At 43.1% G+C, this 22,954-nt stretch overlaps 2 protein-coding genes across 3 annotated transcripts; both read right to left on the reverse strand.

Moving 5' to 3' along the window:
• Positions 1-36: 36 nt before the first annotated feature.
• On the reverse strand, positions 37-9,651 carry LOC118100555 (tumor necrosis factor receptor superfamily member 12A). The gene is made up of 5 exons (XM_035145808.1): positions 9,164-9,651; positions 3,493-3,591; positions 3,259-3,402; positions 2,273-2,321; positions 37-1,500 (listed from the first exon to the last, which is right to left on the reverse strand). The coding sequence occupies exons 1-4, from the start codon at positions 9,243-9,245 to the stop codon at positions 2,281-2,283; spliced, it is 366 nt and encodes a 121-aa protein (XP_035001699.1). The 5' UTR covers positions 9,246-9,651; the 3' UTR covers positions 37-1,500; positions 2,273-2,280.
• A 1,333-nt stretch (positions 9,652-10,984) lies between these two features.
• On the reverse strand, positions 10,985-22,862 carry rnf40 (ring finger protein 40). Of its 2 annotated transcripts, XM_035145790.2 has the most exons (20): positions 22,806-22,862; positions 22,174-22,322; positions 21,845-22,012; positions 21,235-21,544; positions 20,010-20,210; positions 19,704-19,825; positions 19,398-19,544; positions 18,995-19,069; positions 18,763-18,882; positions 18,156-18,335; positions 17,829-17,964; positions 17,436-17,557; positions 17,008-17,270; positions 16,637-16,754; positions 16,390-16,539; positions 14,087-14,299; positions 13,882-14,007; positions 13,015-13,155; positions 12,787-12,888; positions 10,985-12,420 (listed from the first exon to the last, which is right to left on the reverse strand). In XM_035145790.2, the coding sequence occupies exons 2-20, from the start codon at positions 22,309-22,311 to the stop codon at positions 12,244-12,246; spliced, it is 3,009 nt and encodes a 1,002-aa protein (XP_035001681.1). In that variant the 5' UTR covers positions 22,312-22,322; positions 22,806-22,862; the 3' UTR covers positions 10,985-12,243. The 2 variants fall into 2 exon arrangements, with proteins under 2 accessions (XP_035001681.1, XP_035001683.1); XM_035145792.2 differs by lacking the exon at positions 22,806-22,862 and having other exon boundaries at positions 14,087-14,296.
• Positions 22,863-22,954: the final 92 nt, after the last annotated feature.

The following is a 22,954-nucleotide window of genomic DNA, read 5'->3' on the forward strand; positions in this document are numbered from 1 at the left end:
TATTCGTCCAACTGATGAAGTCATGAATACACCTCGGATTATTAAATTGTCAGTTTTATTGTGAAAATACTTTAGGTACACAAAGCGGTTTATAGGATTGCATTAAGTAAAAGAAGCCAGTGCATGTACAGTATATACAGTTAGACAGGAAGCATGAGGGATAAGCAGGAAGTGTTAGTTATTGCTCAGTAACATCACTGGCTGGCTGAGTAGAAATTTAATAGAAAAATCTTCACTGGAGTCCCTTTACACATGTGCTTGTCCCTCGCAGTTTGAAACAATGCTACACTGCAAGATACTTACAAATAAATAATATAAACATCTAAACACAAAAATAGAAATGTGGACGTATCTGTATTTGAAGTGATTCCCTAATGTCGCTGCCACAGGGCAAGCATTTCACCCACAAGCAGACAGATCCAGAAAGCAGACCTGAAACATTGTCAGTGACCACATACTGCAAGATGGTCGGAAGATGAAAAAACCCACAAAAAACCACTTTGTACTATAAGAAAAAGTGGAAAACAACAATCCTGCCCCACCATGTTTTTCACTGGTTTCAATGTCCACAAAATTACTGACATCTCGACATGATGCATTGCCTTTTTCTGTTGTTGAGGATCATCAATCGACAAATCCGAGTTAGTTGTGATTGTGTAACTTGCGCCTAAAACACTGTGGGTGTCATTCTCTTCAGTACAGTACATTCTTTGCTCTTGTTAGTTGGCTGGCATTGTGTGTTTCTAGTGTTTCAAGCATCCTGTGCCGCTAACGCTGGGACGGTAACGTGAATTCTGGGGATGTAATAGTAGGAGAATTTAAAAAGTCAGCTAAAAACCTTAAAAAAAATAAACATATTGTTGTGACCTGCAGTAAAGGGTCTGTGTTGGAACAGCTGGAGGTGCAGTCAGGGACAAAGGCTAGAATACATTTCACCTACAAAAAGCTACATTCAAATGGCCTTAATGTGCCAAACAGTTTGTCTTGCTCACATATGGTTTATCTTGAAGAGGCTGTTGTGGTACATAACTAGCAGGGAGACCCCTTGTAACCCTGCAGAATAGCAGGGGATCAGACTGCAGCCCAGCAGACGGCACTAGCTGTGTTACATTCATTGGATTCCTGCTGGAGAACAGCACAACACTAAACAGGAGCGTGGGTTTGTAGGTTAGTCCTGATGCTGAATCAAATATCTATATAAACCCACAAAGGCTATTCTGGATCATGATCTCATTTACATGGAATATAGAGGCACACGTGGTCAGAAAATGATACCACTCTAATATAATGTTACGGTGTGAGAGTTGCTCGTTAAGTCCTGTGGTCGCTATGGGACTGAGTGTGATCCCTTCAACAGTCTAATAAATAAAACTGGTCCGATTCTGGTCAGGAGATACTCTGCGTTCAGAGTACACACTTCATGGTCCAGAGGTTCCTGCGTCCAGCTGTGAGCCGGTCGCTGCTCGGTTCCGTCACATCTGTTTCCAGAGGAAGATGAGGCTGTGGAGGGTATGACAACCGTTCAGTTCTCTTTGCATTCACATCATTTTACCCACATGTACGCAATTACAGTTACAGTCACATTTGTTATCAACCGTATGTTACAATTGAGGTTTGACCGACGTGGACTGATATCTGGTATCAAGTTGTTTCTGAAGTTAATTACATTTCATTTATTTTACATTTTTTATTGATTTATTTAAATTAAGTTAATTTAATCTATTTCAGAAAAGTTACTCAATTAAATTAATTAATTTTGATGAATTTAGTAAATTAAATTAACCCTTAGGAGCCCCCCTGGGCTGATGTTTTTTCAATATAACAAAGAATATTTAGTTAAACGCAACGCTTGCACCATCCTCATCTTGCATACTTTCACTCGTGTGTAAAATAAAATCATATCTCTGTTTTTACTTGGCCTATGAGCACCAAACAAAACTTAGCATAGAGTCTCATGGCAGCACTTTGGACTGAAATTGAAAGCAGCGCTCCATGTGGCTCTGAGTTTACGCTGTTGGCGTCGTGAACCAGCCATGGTTGATCATGCCGGTGTGGTCGGCGACTCTTGAGACCAAAGCATTTGTAAAAGAACACAAGAAAATCCTGCTCGCTGTCGATCACTCGCTCTCACATTATGGACAACTGTTTAGTCATCAAACTGTTGTCAGGTAAAATGAATGTTCTTACTTTTTAAACTTCATATCTTTACTTTTTGCTCTCTAAAAGATGTTCAGGAGCAACTAATCTTAGTGAAAATGAAAATCATACTTACTGAAATGTTTAAGCTTGATAAAGTGGCCCCGCAGTTTCTTCAATGGGTTCTGTAATACAAAATAAAGAAGAAACACATGAGCACTTCCCAGTATGTATTGTGTTTTTAAATACACAACTCGTTTCTAGGCATGAATAGGAACACAATAAGAGTCATTTCATATGTGACACAGCTGCAAAAGGCTTCATAGCAACGCATACAACAAATGTGTGAAATTCACCTCCGCCAGCTATTGTCTTTAGCAGGATTACGCAAAAACTGGGTGGAGGGATATGATATGAGTCAGGGAAGAAGACATAAAATTGTGGTGCGGATTCAAATCAGAATGCAGATCCAGGAATGTTTTTTCAGTGCAAGATAGGTTGTTTTCAGCTTCTTCACCATTTGATCATGATGAAAAAAGAATCACTCATATTTAGGGGTCAGATGTTTATGACTCTGTGCAATTTGGTGCAGATCCAAATAAATATCCCAAAATATTTTCAGAGATTTTAGGTAACTTAACCCCAAAAAGAATCTTTTTCACTAATATCTCCTCCATGTTAGGGTTTAATGCGATGCATCTTATTGTAATATCTTTTACTCTGTGTCTTCACAGATGTATTTACATTGAAATCTCTGATACAGCAGTTTCTTTTCCAGGGAACGCAGTGTAAACCACTTCTAAAATGATCTGTGAATACCAACTAATACGTTATTTCCTGATGCTGTAAAAGAAACTTTACTTTCTTGACTTTCCGGTGAATTTGAGAATTGATTTTAAGATGTTATTGGTGGCTGGTAAGGCCTGTTCTGGACTTGCACAAGAGTACATTTCAGATTTCTTTAATTAACGTATAAATTACAACTTGACACTGCAGAGTTTTATTGAAAAGCGATGGATTACAGCATCGCAGTTAGGGAACACAGGTTTTTGATTAAAAAAACATTTTCAACAATGATGGCTTGAAAGCTAAATATCACATTTCACGTGTTGAGGATCTCACCACGTAGAGGTCGTTTGTGTGACTTGCGTCGATGCACCATGACCCCGATAATCAAGGCAGCGCCGACCAGCACGACGGCGAGCACCGAGAAACTGGTGATGGCCGCAGGTTTCCACACATCCGGTGAGATCTCCGGATCTTTACCTGGGGATAGAACAAACATCAGCTTAACCTGCAACACTGGCAGAAAGTGAACCAATGTATGAATCAGTCATGGCGGAGCCGGTTTCTTACATGTGTTGCACGACGGGGTCTTGGGGTACTGCTTGCACGACGCGCACGGCACACACTTATCCAAATCTGAGTTCCAAAAATCTGAGCTGCCACACTGACCTGCACACACACACACACACACACACACACAGCAGACATAAACAATTGTGACACTTTATAATCCCCAAGACTTTCACTGGGAAACAAGGCTTGGCCCTGGAGGGTTTATGACTTCTTCCAAGGCTAAACATTTCTGTATTTATGCAATTTTCAACACTGTTTTAAGCAAATGAAATATTACGATCTGGGGTAATATTTGAACACATTTAATGCAAAAGCTTCAGAGAGCAACCACAATCCCCACTGCAATAAAATGAAAATGCTTAAATACAATAAACCACAATCTGTTGACTCGCGGGAGACATCCAGCTGCAATCAGTTACTGCAGCTGTGACCTGCAGCGGGACACATGAGGAACTCTGTGGCTGTCTTCTTCTTATAAAATGAAACTGGGAAATTCCTCTGTGTCAGACCGCTGATGCAACCTAACTGCACCAGAGAGGATCACTCAGTGACTCTGGGTGCATGAGCGGGCCGGGCGGTGTGCGAAGAGCAGGATGTGTGTTTTCGAAGAGTGCTTCCGCTGCATTGTTTTTGCCTCTGCGGACGTGTGCGACTTCCAAAGAATAAACGAACGAGCCTATGAGAAAGAGGTCGGCGGTCGGCGGCAGTTGCGCTCGGGGAGAAAATGTCTACCTTCACTGAAACACAGTAGAAAGCTGCTCCTCTCTCTGTGGCAGCTGAACAATTAAAGCTGTGCACACGATGAAGACCCCTGAGGCAGTGACACAGCTAAGAGTGAACTCAGTGCTGCTTTAATAGTGTTTGTGGGTTTCACATCCTTGGCTGGGATAAGAAGGAGCTGATTCCCCCAAGGTCAGGAATGAAGTAGCGAGTGTTGTGACATCAAGCTGAAAAACAAACCTCTGCAAAACAACATTACAACATGAAGTCAGCCTAAAAAGATGACAACACCCGACGTGTCCCAGATAAAGTAACACAGAATCAGATAGTTCAGTAACCGTCCCACATGTGTATTTGCATGAACTTCTGTTGTGTTCAACGTGATAAAGAAGAGCGACACTGAGCCTGATTGGTGTCACAGTTTGTGGTGGCTTTCATGTTCGACGTGCAGCGGCTTTAATCATCACCGAAAGCAACATCAAAACTATCAGGGAGGCGAGTTTGACGTATGAATGAGTGGGACACTGCAGCTGCTTCCATGACAACCGCGGTAAATGAATGTTGTGACGATGAAGCTCGGGAGCCGACAGTGTGGAAGGCTGTGTTATTACACAAGGTCACGTTAAAGGGATAGTCTTAAAAGGAGAATTCACTCATTATCTTCTCACCACTGTGCCGATGGAGGGGCCGGTGTGATTGGATTGGATTCTGCTGCAACAGAGTTTACCCCTAAAACTCCAAAAGTGTTTTGTGGACTCAAACACTTTCACACCCACCCCCTCCATCGGCACAGTGGTGAGAAGATAATGAGTGGATTTTTCATTTTTTGGTGAACTATCCCTTTAATGAGATGGGTGAAAGAACACAAGACGCGACCAATGAAACGAGGAGATGCTGGATGTTTGATGAGATGGTGATCGTCATTCTTTGTTCAAACATTCAGAATTAAAAGAGAGCAATTCATTTAAAATGCTACAAAAACAAGATATTGTCTACTGTAATGGAGTATTTTTCCGTATAAATACTCCATTACTAGTAGAATCTCTGCATTAAAACCCACGTTTAAGTCCTAGTGCAGAAGTATTGTCAGCATTGTACAAATGGCCCCTGTGACTGATATATTTACATAAATTCAATTAATAGATTAACTGATGCAGAACTCTCGGCAGCTTTTCACTGTTGTAGCAGCGTCGCTCTGTTGGGTCACTGAATAAATCTGATGGTAGTGAGGAGGTGAGGGAGGAATGAGGTGATTGATGGTGTCGAGAAGAAAAAACTGTCTGAATGATTAGAAATGATTAGAAAACTATTTGAATGACACGAGTAGTTCGGAGGAGAAATGTTTCGGCTAACAACTCCTGACAACACACCCACACTAGACACTACTCTTCCGTGAGTGTTGAGGATTTTTTGACCATCCTCACACATTACTGTATATGCCACTATATATATTGTATATTATATCTGTACAGGAGAATAGTGTCTGTCTAATTCCACAGATACTCCCTTCTCTCTCTACGCAGTACCAAGGTCAGGTTATAGATAAAGGCCCAACCAACAGTATATTGTAGTGTCTACGTTGAGGGACTTTCATATCTAACTCAGATGCGCCAGACAGAGAGACAGCAACTTCAACTCTTTTGTGTATTTCACCAGTGGCAAGACGTAAGGACACAATGTGATTTAGGTATCCATACTTTAGGCTAAACTATCCAATAGGATGTGAACACCTGCATGTAACATAGAGTGACAGCAATTCTAGCCATTCATGGATGCGCTGTTGGAATGGGTGTCGCAAGTAGAGGAAGATATACTGGGATGCTGTGGGAGACATCTCCAGACTTGGGGGGGTGACAATTGCTCATGTTACTGTGTTAGCGTTTGCATATTGTTCCACCTTCGGGTCTCCTTGATGCATCAAGTATGTGGACCACATAATACTGAGTACCACTGGTTTAATCTAAATATGAGGTGTAAAGTTTTGGTTAAAACAGAAAAGTAAGTAGCTGTTGGGCAGTAGTAGAAGTAACAGGGGCACCACCTCCACCAAGGCCCAACCATATTTAAATCTATTAATTCATTTAACTTGACAGATCCTGATCCAGAGCCGCACCAATCTTTAAAGGGTTCTTTCCTGACCCGTACGGCACCCTTTCTCCAAACTTCCTGGTAATCCGTCAAGTAGTTTTTGCAGTAGTTCCTGCTACATGACACCAAGGCAGACAAATAAACACAGACGAAAACATAACCTCCTTAACCTCACTGGGGAGGTAGAAACAAATCAAAAATCTTAATTACATAGACCGAGATATTCTGATTTCTAGTCACGGCACGATTCATTTCCCATAATGCAACTCAAACACATCTTTCCTTTGACACTCCCTGCCTCTTATGTCCCCTCATCTTTCAGTTATGCCTCTGCTTTCTGTTGAATACTGCTCTGTTGAAAAGGCTCAAGGCCGAGTTGAGATAATCTAGATGACATCCCTGTGACATCATCAGGGTTGTTTATTCAAACCTCAGAGAGGATTCCCTGGAAACATCAATCTGCTGCTTCCAACTGAAAAGGATTTCTTGTGACAAATAAATTGAGCTTCATGTGTAAATTGTTATTTTTTTCCAAATTCTTTACTGTTGGTTGAAAACAAAACAAGCAAGGTTTTGTATATTGTATAGATCAAATGATTGAGAAAACAACGTAATCTGATCAGTGTTGGAAGTATATTTACACTAATTTGCATTTTCTTTATAAATACTGTACTTTCGCTCAATTTTGAGGTACTTGTGCCTGACATGAATATTCCTAGTGAATATTACTTTATACTTCTGCCCCACTACACATCAGAGCTAACAGATATACCTCCGCCAAGAGGTTATGTTTTCACCCCTGTCCGTTTGTTTGTTTGTTTGTTGGTAGGTTTGTTTGTAAACAAGTTTATGCAAAAACTACTGGACGGATTAGCATGAAATTTGGTTTAAGGAAGAGGTATGAGTTTGGTGTGGATTCGGATGAGGGAGCGGTATCAGGATTTCTCTCCGACTTTCCTAAACACAGAAATAAAGTGTCTACAGAGAATAATTGATGGATTTTGATGAAAAAATCAGGCATATTTGAGGGACTGATCCAAATTAAAATGTGGATCTCGTGAAGTTAAATGTGGGTTCATTCGGGGAATGCTGGGCCTTGGTTGACGTATGTTTTCTCTGAGTGTCATTCTAGTTTTAAAATTAGTCTTCTGTGCTTTTTAATACTAAACAACTAGAATAACTTTTCAATAGAAGAGGTGGAAAAAGCTTCTTTCTCATGTTGGAGGTTGTGGGACATAAAGAGCCAAATTCACCATTGTGTGAAAAACATTTGGGATTCACTTGGCTTGTGTCATCGCTCACAACCAGAGCATTTTGCATTTTTAAACTTAAATCTAGAAGAATATTTCCATTTCCCATGAGGTCCGGAGCCTACATCACAAATGTACAGGAGGCTGCGCCGTGTGCGTTTCTCACTGGTCACATTCCACAGGATTCATAAGATGTTGACAACCAGTCAGTGCAGGTCATTATTCACCGGCTGCAGTCGAGAAGGCACCTGCTGGAGAAGTCATGTTTGAGGCATTTTGACCTCTACGCCTCTGGATGTGTTGCAGCCCCATGCACAGGCCCCCAGAGACTCTCCGTCCTCCACAGCCCAGCTCGCCTGACTCATTATAAAGCTGCGGTCACGGTACAAAAATGTGTCACAGCTCTTGTGAGCCCGATGGTTTCAGCAGTGCCTCGTCCATCAGATCCAGATGGACTCACACTGGAGGGTTCAAGAAGTCACTGGGAGGAACTGAACCTTGACTCCTGCTTGACATGCAGCCAAAACCCCCAAAAGCCACATCTGGGTCATGGAGGCTTTTTTGTTGTTCAGATCAAACGACAAGAAAGTGCTGATTAAACAGATGAGAAGATGGTAGCCATGTTTGAGCCTGAGCTGAATCTCTGGAGTATCTGTTTCAGTGCAACGTTTGTGGTTTCATTTCTCACTAATTTGTGTATGACAATACAACAGCAGGCATTCGATAAAAAAACAAAAAAAGGAAGCTGCAGAGATGTGGTCACCTGACAGCCACAAAACTTTCTCAAGGCTCAGGATGTAAAAAAATCTGTGAAACACACAGTTTGGAACCATTTATTCCTGTGTGCATGACACGAAGACCTTGGCAGATCTCAGCACCTAGCGTGACAGAGGGTGCTTTTGGGTGTGGGGGTGCTGTATTTTGTCATAATGTGGAAGGGGGTGGGTGGACCAACAGCTGATGTCCAGATGTAGAGATGCTTTCACACGGATGGAGCCTAAATCGAACATGCTTTGAGTTTACCCGTAAAAAAATACATTTGGTGACTGTAATAAATCCGAGGAAATGATCCTGATCCATATAATTATTCCATCTTTTCATGTTCTCACTGCAATCTGACTCTGTGGGATCACGTCCAAACTTCAGATGCCTGTGGAAACAAAGTTCAAAGCCTCCTCTTTCTTCTCCTTTTTTTTTTTTTTTTTTACATTTCTGTGAGATAGTGGAAATGGATCTTGGCGCAAAAACGGACACACGAGGCTGGTCGCCCTCTCTCCATGTGGCCGGTCCCTCTCTCACCCAGGGGCACGGATGGATGGACGGGGTGAAATAAGGCGATCGGAATGCGGAACCGGTGAGAAATGCAGCTGGTTAAGGAAGCGGCTCTGTAAGCAGACCCCTACTATCTGACTCCATTATACAGCCGGACCACACCAGCCCTCTCTGATCCATGTTCACACAAAAACAAGAGACGCGCCAGCATTTGCGCGTAAAACTCGCCAGAAAAAACAGCAGAAGCAACCCCACTTGCGTACACAAACAGAAAGCGGTGATTCTACGTTCAGCTTTTAAAATCCACGTTTTTGTGTGAATAAGAGCGTTTTACTTACTTTTCTGTGCGCTCACGACGTGGAAATTGGCCACGGCCGCGAGGATAAGTCCGCAGAGCGCGCAGAGAGCGTCAGAAGCCATGGTGTGTGCCCGGGGGGAAGCTGCTCTCCGTCGGCTACACGATTCCCGAAAAGTGCATGTGATGCGCAGTCAGTCCGTGCTGGTTCTCAGCATGGAAAAGCGAGCATCAGAGTGAGTCACCCGCAGGAGTCTGCTCCTTGTTTTAATAGCGCACACACCCACGCTCACAGTTCAACTCCTATGAGTCATTTCCTATGTACTGTACTGGCCGGGCTGTGTGCGCGCACTCACAGGAAACTCCACGAGCATAGTATGCGGTTTCATGTGTTTCAGCTCCAGAGGAGAAGTTTCTCTTCAAACCCAGCTCAGGTACACGAAGTGTGTTTTTTCTTTAAAACACACATTGTTATATTTTTCACAGCCACACCCTTTTTGTTTTTCCTCGATCCACAAAGCAGAGAGTCTGGGTAGTCTGGACTTAATAGTGTTCTCATTGTTATTACCACGCCTGTCGACGTCATACCCTCCTCCGTGCCAAAAAACACAAGGCCCTGGCAGGAGTCTGGTCCCATGCACACACACAGGGAGAGAGAGAGGGAGAGGGAGAGAGAGAGAGAGGAACAGCAACTGAGGCAGAAACAGATGACACTCACTAGGAAAAACTTTCTGGCTTCTAAGGCCTTTGGGAAAGTCTGCTCAGAGTTAAAGTCACATAATCTGTGTGTTTATTCTCTAGAACACCGTCTCCTGCAAAAAAGGAGAGCTCTGGTGTTCTTCACTTCTCATCTTATTTTTCTCAGCCAAGGACCCCCCCCTACAAGAAAGGAAAGGTTCCAAGGACCCCCTCATGTGCGTCGCTTGGAATAATTGGACTCTTAATTATGTGTGAGAGAAATGTCTTGAGCCGCTTTCAGACATGCACCAAACTCCAGATAATCTCCTGACATTCTCCAGAGGGGCTGTATGTGAGAACACATGTATCCGAGTGAGAGCCTCCGAGTTGTTCCTGCCAGCGGGATAATTTCCTCTTGAGCCTCTCTTCGCAGGATTCGCCGCGAGCAACATGACGTTTCAAACACTTGGCTAACGCAAAACTAATGAATGAAAAACAAAAAGAACATAAATATCTCGGGGACAAAAAAGCGGTGCCTCACATAGAAGACACCAACGAATATGTCACGATGTCACGAGAGCTTTTGGCGATGAGGGCCGACGCTGGTGTGGATGTAAAATGTTACGTCCCGTCTCTGTATGTGGAGCCTCACTTTAACCATGTGGACATTTCTTTGCTGTGAACACGTCTGACCGGAGAATTCCCTGCTGCATTCTTCATGTGCCAACGACAAACTCAGGAGAAACTCCAGATCCCACCATCCAGACATTCTCGGGAGTTCATGTCTGAAAACGGCTCTTGAAAGTTATTAGACATGTTTTAAAAAAACGTTTGCACCACATCAACACAGAATACTGCTTTTACCTTTAATGGAGGAATCTGGAAACAATCTACAGACCCCCTGGCAGCCGGCCACCGACCCCCAGGGGTCCTCGGGCCGCTGCTTTCGGCGCTTGACGTGTGAATAGCGAGTGTCCGTGACGCATGGTGGTGTTATTGATGTCTGGGGCTGGGTGTAGCCCCGCTGCTGCAGCACAAGTATGCAATAAAAAAAAGAGCAGTGGACGCCTGCCTGCAGCACTATCAGGTCGGCCTCTGTCACACAGCATTGTCTCATACACTAATAAAGACCATCAGTCACTACACAGCACGAGTGGCACACAGAAAATGATCAGTTACAACAAAGTGGAAACTACTCATTTATTTTAGACAGGTTATTATGCACATTCATATGAGTAAACAACCAATGCTCATGAATTATTAACAGTAAAATGATTCTTATCTTTGCCAACAAAAGCCAGATCCTGCAGCGACTCTTCCATAACCGTTACCAAATGCCCCCTTTTTCTTCACATGTCCACTCTTTTTCTCCGCAGCACTGGAACTTTTTTTATGTGCGCTACATGGTGTGAACTGCCTTTCCCACAAGCGCTAACGTCAAACAGACGCGAACCAACCTCCCAGTAAATAGATCACATCATCAGAGCAGAGGGGAAGGGGCTTGCGTTGGCTCAATTAGGTAAGAAGCATGTTGTTAAGCAGATGTTTTTGTACTCTGCTGTCGTAGCGAACCTTTTAGCGGAGCAGTCTGCGAGGACCTGGAGCAGCACAGCCCACTAAGGACACCCATATGAGCTGACTTTCCACTGGAGTGATTTCATCAGTAATGAGGCACTATAAGCTGCAGATGTTGTGTCAAAACTCTCCAGCGGGAACCATGGCAACGAGATGAACACACACAGAGGACCTTGCCCAAGGTGATCCAAACCCTCCTGTATGTGCTGACTGGATGCCAAACTAGCTGATGTCTCTCGGGCATTGTTAATACTATAGCCTAACTGAGGAAGTTAGACAAAGCTGCCTGTTGCACGTCATACATCAGAAACATATTTAGGTTCAGACACGCAACCCTCGAGTCAGTGGAGGATGGCTTCTTTGAATTTTGAAGTTTCTTTTTCTGCTCCACTGATTTTACAAAAGCAGCAGGATAGAAAACCCCATTCAAGGAAACACGTCAGGAAGATCAACCCTGTAGCACTGCAGTTCATGTTCTTCTATACATACAAAAAAAAATGAAATGGTTAAAAGTCGGCTCAGTCTGTTCGAGGAAAGGATGTTTAACTTGGCGAGAACGGCAAAGACGGGAAAACAGCTCAACATGTAAGAACGTCACGGTTTGCACAAACAACTGTGTTTATTAGCTACAGCACAACTCTCAGTAAGATGTGTCACTGTTTGGTCACCACATTAATCAGCGACTGGTAATGACGCAGTAAAAGTCTTTCCAAAGAGAGATTAAAACAGGGAAACAAACTCATCTCAATACCCCCCCCCCTCCTAAAAATGTCTCCCATCTTTGAATAAATCTTCAGTTCTTGTGTCTCTATTCTCTTCTCTCCTTTGGTTGTTTTTTTCTTCTCTACTGTTCCTCCGTCTCCACGTGAATTAGGTAATGTAGATGCGGTGAAAGTCGTTGGCGCCGAAGGCACAGTTGCACTTGGGGCACTTCCTCTGCCGGGTGTCGTAACGCATCTTCAGACATTCGTAGCAGAATACGTGGAAACACTTGGTGAGCACCGTCTCCTTGTCTCGGGTGTTGCAGCAGGGGCAGCGCAGTTTGGCCTGGAGACAGATAAACACGTAGTTTATGGGCCAAATACCGACTTGCTGGCAGTGTTATTACCTCCACTTGTTCTATGGTAATGCGGCTAATACTTGAGGGTGTAACAAGTCTTTGTATCCCCAAAGCACAAAGTGGCTGTAATATTTACAGAGGTTTGAGCTCACTTTCTGGCTCATACTCACAAATGAAAAACTGCCACTGCCAGCCAATCGAACAAATCACCAAGCTTTAGTATTTGTAGCATTACGACGTTACATTTTCACCAGACTGTATTTCTGTCTGCGTCGGATTGTGCCAGGGAGGTGTTGGTGTTTTTTGTAACTCCCTTGTCACCAACTTGAGGTTTATTCAAACAAATTTCTCACCTTGTACTGGTTGATCTCCTCCTGCAGGATCTCATCAGCGTCAGAGTAAACCTCCACCTTCTTCTGTTTCTCCAGCTTCCGCCTCAGCCGGGACAGATCCTCCTGGAGGACACGGAGGGGGGAAGAGTCATGAGAGCTGCAGCCTCGTGTGTTCCTCCCATCTGAACTCCACAAGTAACTTGGACAGAAGACCCCCCCACCCCCCCCAATTCCTGAAATACAACATACCTGTGCTCGTTTCAGGTTGCTGCTCTCCCTCTCCCGGGCCGTGCGGTTCTCTGCCACAGAGACGTGGATCTCCTTAAGCTTGGCCTGCGTGTGCTCCAGCTGCACCTTCAGGTCTTCTGCCAGTTGGGCAGCCTCCACTGCCTGCAGCAGGGAAGGAACCGGACACACTCAATAATAATACAAAAAAACTCAAATCTAATGATGAAATTCCTGAGCTGCAATGTGCTGGGGCTGCAGCAAGCTCTGGGAAAAACTTGATATTCTGAATCTATTCCCTGTGCTTCATTCACCACTGCTGATTTTGTAATTTTCATATTTACTACACGTTGTGTTCGTTTTCCGGCTCTGACGACCATCTTCCACAGCACATGATGCGTTTGTAGAGCTCCATCGCCGCTTCCACGCAATCGCTGGTTCCAGTTCAAGTAAACAGCTGCTTTTGTGTCTTTTCGGTCATGTTTTCAATTTAGTGCCGAGGTTGTTTCTACTTTTAAAAATAAGATTAAATGTGGAAAAAAAGAATTCAAGTGCCTGGCCAATGTTGGCGATGACCAGAAACACGTCACGCGAGCAGGCACTTACAAAACATGGCGGTGTGGGAATGAGGACAGACACTGGGTTTAATTGCTAACAGTGTAGCTCGTTAATACGTTTTGTGGCAGCAACCCCACGCAACTCGGATGTCAGGGTTTTTAACAAGCACCTAAATACAGGAGAATCAAATGAAAAGAGTATAGTTTTACGAACGGGCAATTACCCAGATCCTGCTACAGTGTTTTAATGTTTACATTTAGGACCACAGACATCTGGCAGCAATCTAATCAGTGTAAGAGCCAACAGTATGATGACCGGCATCTCTCTCCTCACCTTCCTCTTGTTGAGCTCTAGTGCTTGCGTCCGGACAGCCAACTCTTTTTCCAGAGTGGCCAGCGCGCTCTGGAGGACGCCCTCTTTCTCTTCCAGCTTCTGCACAACCAGCAGCTGAGCGTCCACCTGACAAGAGGCAGCAGCAAGTTAATATTTCAGTTCCTCGACACTATGGGAGAGCACACACTCTGCAGTTGCACTTCACCTGGGTTTTGAATCTGAGGACTTGTTCTGCCAGCTCCTCTTTCTCCTCTTTCAGCAGCTTGTAGATCTGGTTCGATTTGATTCGCTCGCTCATCAGCTTGAAATTGGCATCGTCCTTCTCCCTTAACTGCTGCAGCAGTCGGCTGTTCTGCTCCTGCATGTCCTCAAAGGCCTGGCCCGTGACGTCCATCTCACTCAGCAGGGCTTCCTCCTCCTCGAGAGACGCACAGGTATCAGTGAACAGATGAGGCAGTATGTGGCTTTGAACAAATGGGGCCTGGTTTCTTCACCAATGGTAAACGTTCATATCAAGTACAGTGTGAGTTGGGGGATTAAGTCATATTCTCCAAATAAGCTAAGCATTTTCACACAATGTTCTGTAATCACAACTAAAAACAACTAAAACAAACCATGTATATAAAACAAATAAATTCAGTCAATTTTTAAAGATTCAAAAAAGAACTGCTAACATCTACATTTCCTACCTGCTTCCAAATAAACAATAAAAAATGTATCATTGGCAAAAACAAGAAAATATGATCAAATCAAAAACTGTGTGAAATCGATGCTGTATTTTTGACAAGATGAGTAACAGATGTGCAGAGTTGTTAAATTTCAATGTGACACCGTCATATAACCTGACATATTTAAATGTTTTACACCTTCACTGGACTGTTTCACTGCACACTAACAAGCCAACTGGGGCCTGTAAACTTAAAGTCACATGATCTCACAGGTTGGTTGTTTATTGGAGAGTTTGGGAAAGTCAGTCATCCTGCAAAAGTGAATTCAGGAAGCTGGGATTAGATAAAACCCAATTCCTGATCAGGAGGCAAAAGTCAAAAGCTGAATTAATCATGATCGGTCCAGACTGTGTCTCTCCTTCCATCAACTCTTTTCTGTGAGACCTGCCAAACATGAGCAGCTTCAGGCTGTCGGGTCTCCACAGCTGTCACAGTTAAACGAGTTATAAATAAAATCTGACCACTACTACATTATTATGTCATTGCCTACATTCGATTGAATTACATTTAAGAGCTAATGAACAGCCATTTTCTTTGCAGAAGAGTGCACACACATGGAGGAACCAAAACCAAACGAGTAAATGATAAAGACTGGGTGACATGGTGAAGATAAATGGATTCATACTAAGTAATAGGACACGTACGACTGATCATTTTCAAGGTGGCACCAAGGGAAACAGCTGGATGATCATTATCAAGTATTACAGTATCCAACATGGGTGTGTCCACCATCTATGCAAACAAGGTTTAGACATTACAATGACACTACTTGACCAACATTTGACCCTGGTCAGATAATGGTTTTATGTTTTCTATCTCAGAGAGCCTGTCCCTGAGTTTTGTGATTTACTAATGAAATTCCCTCTGAGAGCGTCAAGACACAGCCAAGCAAGTGAGCTCAGACCTGACAGGATTTTAAACAGTCCTACTTAGAATGTATCAGAGTAGCTCATACAACATTTTTATAGTTATCGAGTAACATATCCCCCCCCTTAAATGTCAACATGATCATTTCATAGCAACTCCCTCCTTCTGTCTTGTAGTAAATCAGTGTAACAGTGTAGATTCACTCGACAGACATTTTTCATAGTGACTAAAATCTCACTACCTAAAGGAAGGAACAACAATACTGGCATGATTTTAAAAGCTATATTTGTAATATCTTAGCCTGTTTACCATAAAGCCAGCAATAATCACTTAAAGTTTTTTCTGTGCCAGAAGTTGAACACGTAACAGCACAACTATGTTGATGAAAAATGAAACTTGGAAGGAAAGCGGACATTCTTATGAAAATTAGTCTAGCATATGGTGTGTAGGGAGCCTGTTTTATAGTCTATACAATACCATCTTCTTTTAAAATCAGGTTACTATGCTTGAATAGATAGATATTTCTTTAATTGAATTCTCTGCCTTCATTATGCCATAAAAAACAGGGTTTTCAAAAGATTTGCATTAACGTGTTACTAAGAGCAAAATAAAACATTCACAAGAGATTAGCATGAAGTTAACCAGCTGTGAAGATTTAAATGACAGGCCCACAGCTTCAGATTTCAGTTCTTCTTTAGTGTTCTAAGGTCAGGAAACCCCTTTCTTAGGCAAATGCTTGACTCATTGCACTACACTCATTCTATGCACAGATGGATTGTGCAAGTCTTGAGCAGATTTCCAAAGAGTTCGGATTAGTAATGACTAATTTCTCACTAGTCTTTGTTTAGAAAGAGGTTTAAATGTAATCTGTTCAGCCTCTCAGCTTGTTTGAGAGAACGGAACAAATAGCTACCTGCTTAGTTGCAGCAAGTTTCTTCTGCAGATGCTCAATGGTCTCTTCTGCTACTCGGATCTTCCTGAGGGCATCTTCATCAGCCAGCTTCTTGCTTTCCTTCCTTTCCCTCTCCTCCAGCTCTCGTACCCTCATCCTCAGCTCATCCACCTGGATGGTTCAGGAGAGGGGTGGGTAAAGTACTTTGTGGTTACCGGCTAACGAAGAGTAAATAGAAAAGAGACACAGAAGATACCAAAGAACAAACCTCAGCTTTAGATTTGCGTTCAGCTGCCATGAGCTGCACTTTGTCCCTCTGCTCCTTGGGAGCTGACTTGTACATGTCCAACAAGAGCTTCATCTCTTTCTGGGACTCCTGGGCTTTTCTGATGAGTTAGAAAAGAAAAAGGTAATACATTAACATAAGCAATCACATCAATGGGATTAATTTAGTGCTTCTGAGCCCAGGATCCCATTCAACACCTGCTAACTATACTAAAGTGCTTATTTTGTATTTTTAACAATTAATATAATAATTTTGCCTCAAATATTAAATCATGCAAAACTTTTTTATACCAAAGTGTGACTAAGACCATTACTGGAAATACAAATGGGGTGTTAAATAGAAGGGGGGTGTACTTGAGTTCTATTCTGAGCATCTTCAGTGTGTCTGAGTCTTTTCTCTTCAGCTCGTCGCTGCGCTGTCTCTCTCTCTCACGCTCCCTCTCTCGTTCTCGCTCAGCCTCTCTCTCCCTCTCCCTGGCCCGCTGTCTCTCAAGCTCCTTCCTCCTCTCCTCCTCCTCCTCCTCCTGGTCCTCATCGTCCTCTTTCTTCACGTCGACGCTGTCACTCGTCGTCTCCTCGAGAATCAGAACCGGCGTGTCGCCGCTCTGACAACGCAACTGTCGATAAAGCACAATTACCATTATGTACTTGACAACGATGAACAATTACAATAGTTGGAGGAAATGTATCACTACCAAGGTTTCGATTTTGCTTTTGACATCCCGCTGATTCACATTGAAACACTGTAACTGTTCTACCAGACTGTGAATCACATTATCTACCTTATTGATCTCCATCTGTGTTTCCCGCAACTTCCTCTTATAACGCTGCACATCCCCTTTCAACTGGAGGTTGTGGTTCTGAAGGCTGCTGATTAAGTGTCGCATCTCCCTGTTGATTGGACCTAAGAGAGCAGACACCAAGTATCAAAAGTGCAGACACACAAACACACACAGTCAACATGAGGTTTGGTTATGAGTCATTAAATATTATAAAGAGCTGTAAATGATACAATGATGCACATGATAGACTTCATGATAAAATAAAAGTATGCACTCTTCCCACAATACTAACAGATGGTACAGATAACAGATACAAACAAACCTCTTCTCACTTTAAATCAAAAATAAGAGTGTGATTGATTTACTAACTGAGCCTTGAAGTTCAAAATGTACCTGCTTGCTCGTTGGCTGCCAGGTTCTGCTCGAACTCAATGCGCAGCATCTCATACTCTTTGCGCACCTGAGCCAAGGTATCCTCCAGCTGGATGACCTCAGTCCGCAGCTTCTTTTGAAGGGACAGCTCATCACTCTGAACAGTTGAAAACACCAAGACATTGCAGATCATGTTGACTAGTAACGGCAGTAATACACTTGTACAAGTTGAAAATCTATAATAGGACATGTAAAGTCAGCAGTCTTCTGTTTTCTGATGTATAAACCTTGTTTATCTCCATTGGAAAAACTTTTCATATTTGCACAAACATATCCTTTAAGTGTTACCTCCATGTGCTCAATCTGTCGGAGGTGGGCGTTCTTTGCGGTGAGCAGGAGCGCCCGTGCTTCATCCAGCTGGGTTTTGACCCCAAGCGACTCATTGTACAGCACGGAGAACTGAGACTGCAGACATTTATACTCTAGAGTCTCCTTCACAACCTCTTCTGGAATGTTGCGCAAATCAATCTGAAAAATCAGTAAGTGGATTAAGATGATGATTAAGGTTGAACAATGGAACCACGCCACACAGACACAGACACACACAGACACACAGACACACACACACACACACACACACACACACACACACACACACACAGACATTCAAAGCAGAAGGAAATCTTCCCCAAAAATAATCTTTTTAACACACAATCATATTTCATCCCAATTATTTAACTATTTGCACCATGAAAAACACTAAATTGTATTAAAGACACTGTTTTCAAATTGGTCATGTGCATCAGTATCTTGAGTCCCACATTGTCCACAGCTCTGCTTTTATCATATCAATCACAATGTAAAATTGTCAGGTTTCTCACTTCTGCTAAATGTGGTTCTTTACTGGTGTTGTTCAACTGATGCTTCTTTCCTACAATCAACAAACGTTCTTTACCTTGAGCTTCTCGCTCTCTCTCACAGCCTCCTGGAGCTCCGCCTGCAGTTTCTCCAACTCTGCCATGCGGCTGTTTGCTAACTCCTGGTTGTGCTCCAACTCTGCATTGAGACTCTCAAACTAAGATGAGACGAAGGACAATGTGTTATAGGAGAAATTTGCATGGTACAAAAACCATACTTTGCGTTTGAGATATGAAATTAATGACCTGCAAAAAAACATGAATGCTCACCTTCTGAATATTCAGTGTAATCTGACCTCCAGGAAGCCCGCCTGAGCTACCAGTGCTGCTGTATCCAGACTTCAGCTGCAGACAAACAGCAGAACATATAAGGAAAAATGAAAAAGAAAGCAGGACAGAAGAACATAAACAAAAACACACAGCACAACTACACAAATCCTATGAAAATATTCTGTATTTATTTTCATGTTCAGATAACAAATTCAAACAGTACAACTGCATCAATGCATGCATCCAGAACAGGATGTGCATCTGTATGAGACGCTGGCTTGGAACTCTTTGATGGTTAGGACTTTATCAGTGTCACTTCATGTATGCGAGAGAGAGAACAGACAAAAGAAGGTCACAGACACACTGATACACACTTAGCAGACAATAGATCCCATAACTGCACCTGTTCCATGGCCTCTGCCAGATGTTTGTTGAGTTTTTGTTCCCTGTTGCGGAGTTTCTCAATGTCCCACTGCAGGTCCTCCACTGTCGTCTCCATCTCAGACACCTTGGTCTCGGAGCTGGTCACCTTGTCCACCAACTCATTGTACTGCAAGACAGCAAGGCATAGCAGAAAATCAGGGGCCATGTACATGCAATCTTACAACGAATCAACAGTCTCTATCCTTTCTCCGAGTCACACACTCACACCCACACAGATGCGCATTCACCACACACAATGACACAAACAATGCCGAGGACATCGTACCTCCATGGACATCTTGTGGTGACGACCCTGCAGGAGAATGGCCAGGTCTCTCAGTCGACTGTTCTCATCCAGCAGAGTGTGGCTAACATTGATGATGTCAGACTGGCTACTGTCCTCACATGCTGTTAATAAAGATAAAGTTAGCAATGTCCATTTAGAATGGAGCTAATGGGTGTTAAGAAAACCTTGTACACATTTACGTACAACAACAACTACACAATGACATATTTAAATCAAATAGCAGAAGGTAATTAGTTATTTCTCATGCAGGATGGAAAACGTCAATTAAGAGAATGTAACAGTTACCTGAAGCTTGGACGTGCTTGCACATACTGTCAATTCGACTGTGCAGCCTGTCGAAGACACAGACCAAGCAGGCAATCGCTTCCTTGCTGAACTGCATGCGGTCCTGGAGGTGCAGGGTGAGCTCTTCCTCGCTGCTGTGCTCCAGCGTGGTCAGGAAACCCTTGGCATTATCACTTAGTGGAGGAGGAGGTGGTGACGCATCTGAAAATAGCAGGAGGTGGTTACCTATGAGGTTGGTTAAAATCAGTACAGCAGGTTATATCAATGTCACTAAACCTTAATCTTTATCCAGGAAAAAGGAAAGAGTTTGTGCCTACATAAAAAAATCTTGAAAACCTGGAAACTTCATTGGAAATCTCAATGGATCAGACAAATACAGATAAGGAGAGGTTAGCCTTGCTTTATAATAGCCTGAAATTTGACAGGCTGTTTGCCAGAAGGTTGAGCCAAGGCATACAAGGAAGCTATAAAAGTTGATTTTTTTAAAGATACACCTGGAAAATACATGAGAAGACATCTGGATGCTTTTTAGGGATTATAGTTCTGCCTTCAATAACACCCCTCCCATCCAAATTATCAGTGAAGCTCTACTCCCGAGGACACACCAGGCTTTGCAATTGGGCCTTGCACTTTCTGACCAGCAACCCAAGGGCGTTCAGGATGGACAACCTTCAACTAAAGCACCAATGGGAGAGTCTCCACCATAAAAACGTACTTACACCGAACCCTACAGTAAAGACAATCAAAGGCCTCATCTGTACCAGTATATCCCCCTTAACAGATGTTTACAGGAAAAACAGTCTGAGGGCTGAGCATTTTTAAGGATGTCCCCCCCCCAGGAAGACAATTCAGGCGTTTCTGCAGAGGCTGGTTATTTTCAACACTTTAGGTCAAATTCATCGCATTTCCAACAAAAACACAATTGTGCACAAGTAGGATTACATATATAACAAAACTCAATCACGCCCAATCACGAGCTATCAAACTAAAATGTTGATAAAACAACAAAAAACAATGTGGTCTGTTAAAATAAAATAAAAAATTACTTGATATTACATGCCGACCTGCTAAGAAAGCTACTGGATCAATGACATCCTCTGTGTATACATAGACAGAACTTAATAATGTCAAATACATATATGTATAAAATAGACAGATTACAGATTATGTGGTCAAATTATAGAAGTTCATCAAAGCACTCAGCAATTAAGACTTTCTATCTTACCTTTTGTTGAGTTCTGTGACGGCTCTGTCGTTGTCATCAACTCTTCTGACCCCACAGGAGGAGGAGGAGGCTGCTTCTCCTCCTGACGCTCTTCCGGACACTCCTCCTGCTGTTTCTCTGCCTGCTCGCCCTCATTCTGGACTTCTGGAAGGGGAGGAGGAGGAACTGCAGAGGTTGGTGAAGCCAGATTGACGCCATCTTCCTCCATCGGTGTGGGATCAGGGAGAGGGGCAGAGGGCGGGGCCGGGGTAGACGCCACTGGAGCATCTGGCTTTATACGTTTGCGTAGAACATGCACATTCTCTTCCAACTGCAAATTAGAAACACAAGGGTTGAAAGATTGCTGTATTCTCTTGAAAAATCCTTATTATGAGCATATTCTAAAAACTGAGTCCTGCATTTAGAAGGTCTTTTAACTGTCATTGCAGTGACAGTGGCACTTCCACAAACTGACTTTGAACAGAGCAAAATCCTGCTAATTGGCTAATTTTACAACTGTAGATAATTGGGAAATGGAATATGTTTACTCATGCTGCACAATACTAGTATACAATTCATCAGAAAGGGATTAATAGTGTTATAACAGTGTAATATTGAGTGCAGACAGCACCTGTGACCAGTAGCGGTTGACAATCAGCAGGGTGGTGTCATCGGTGGCTTGTCTCTTCTCCAGCTTCTCGATTTTCTCTCGTAACTCATCCTCCATGGTCTGTCTCTGCTCCAGTCGCTCACATAGTTTCTTATTCTTGAACTGGATCACCTTCATGTCCATTTCCTCCTGCAAAAAACAAATACAGACAACAAGAATAAACGTCAGAGATGCTGAACTTTGTTTAGCCAAAAAATGAAACCAGGGACAGCATGCGAGGCATCTTGGTGGAAGCAGAAGTACACAGAAGTCATGGTGACCTGAGGGAGTAAACATTGAATATGACTGACCGTAGAAGAGACCCCAGCTATTCGAATGGGCTCGATGAGTGTGGTGGTGGTCTTCTCCTCCTTCTTGCTTTTCTTCTCAGGTGGGCAAGGGGGGCTGTCCCCCCCTGAGGGACGTTTTCCTCCCCCAACACCTGACATCGTTCCTTCCCCTGAAAGAGATCAAACACGACATGTGATCGTTGTGCTCGTACAGCGGAGCACTTTGGAGAACTCATTCATTAGTTGACAGCTAGCAAACGGCTACAGTCTCATGCTACAAGGACCACTGATTTTAACCGGCTGAAAACACTGATCGCCTGGTGTTTATATGAAAACACGTGTTGCTAAGGGGGTATGCTGAAGGTTGTCGTGTTTATCCCGGACTGAAAAGCAACCAAAACATGTATTTTGGCTTTTCTGATACGATTTACGCAGCATTAGCAATCTTGCTAACGCCAGCTATGCTAATGCTAAACGGATGATTATCCGGGATCTTCCTGACTAAGCGTCGCTCTTTGTCCAGCGTATCTGATAAACAGTGGTGGGTATTTTTATTCAGTGACCATCCCCGTGTATCTAAGATATTCTGTGAGTGAACTCTACATGCACGAGAAAGTACACATCGTTTTCTGACCTAATTCATCGGTACAAACCTGCTCAAGGGACGATGGAGAATGTAGCTGGGGAAGCTACAGGAAGTGACGATAATCTACTTCCGTATTTTTTTTTTTACACATCAAGAAATAATAAAAAATGATAAAGTGAGGGTCAAGATTTTTATAGTGTGGTGGTTTTAATTTGG

The sequence above is a fragment of the Hippoglossus stenolepis genome, chromosome 21, assembly GCF_022539355.2.
Source record: "Hippoglossus stenolepis isolate QCI-W04-F060 chromosome 21, HSTE1.2, whole genome shotgun sequence".
Classification (NCBI taxonomy): Eukaryota; Metazoa; Chordata; class Actinopteri; order Pleuronectiformes; family Pleuronectidae; genus Hippoglossus; species Hippoglossus stenolepis.

Excerpts from the sequence above, each read along its gene's own strand:
- rnf40 (XM_035145790.2), bottom strand. The coding sequence starts at position 22,311 with ATGTCAGGTGTTGGGGGAGGAAAACGTCCCTCAGGGGGGGACAGCCCC. Across the intron at positions 16,540-16,636 it reads AACGCAAATCTAAAGCTGAG|GTGGATGAGCTGAGGATGAG; the intron begins GTTTGTTCTTTG and ends TGAACCATCCAG. Across the intron at positions 13,156-13,881 it reads TAGAGCTCAACAAGAGGAAG|GCAGTGGAGGCTGCCCAACT; the intron begins GTGAGGAGAGAG and ends TCCCTGCTGCAG.
- LOC118100555 (XM_035145808.1), bottom strand. The coding sequence starts at position 9,245 with ATGGCTTCTGACGCTCTCTGCGCGCTCTGCGGACTTATCCTCGCGGCC. Across the intron at positions 3,592-9,163 it reads CGTCGTGAGCGCACAGAAAA|GTCAGTGTGGCAGCTCAGAT; the intron begins GTAAGTAAAACG and ends GTGTGTGTGCAG. Across the intron at positions 3,403-3,492 it reads GACCCCGTCGTGCAACACAT|GTAAAGATCCGGAGATCTCA; the intron begins GTAAGAAACCGG and ends TTCTATCCCCAG.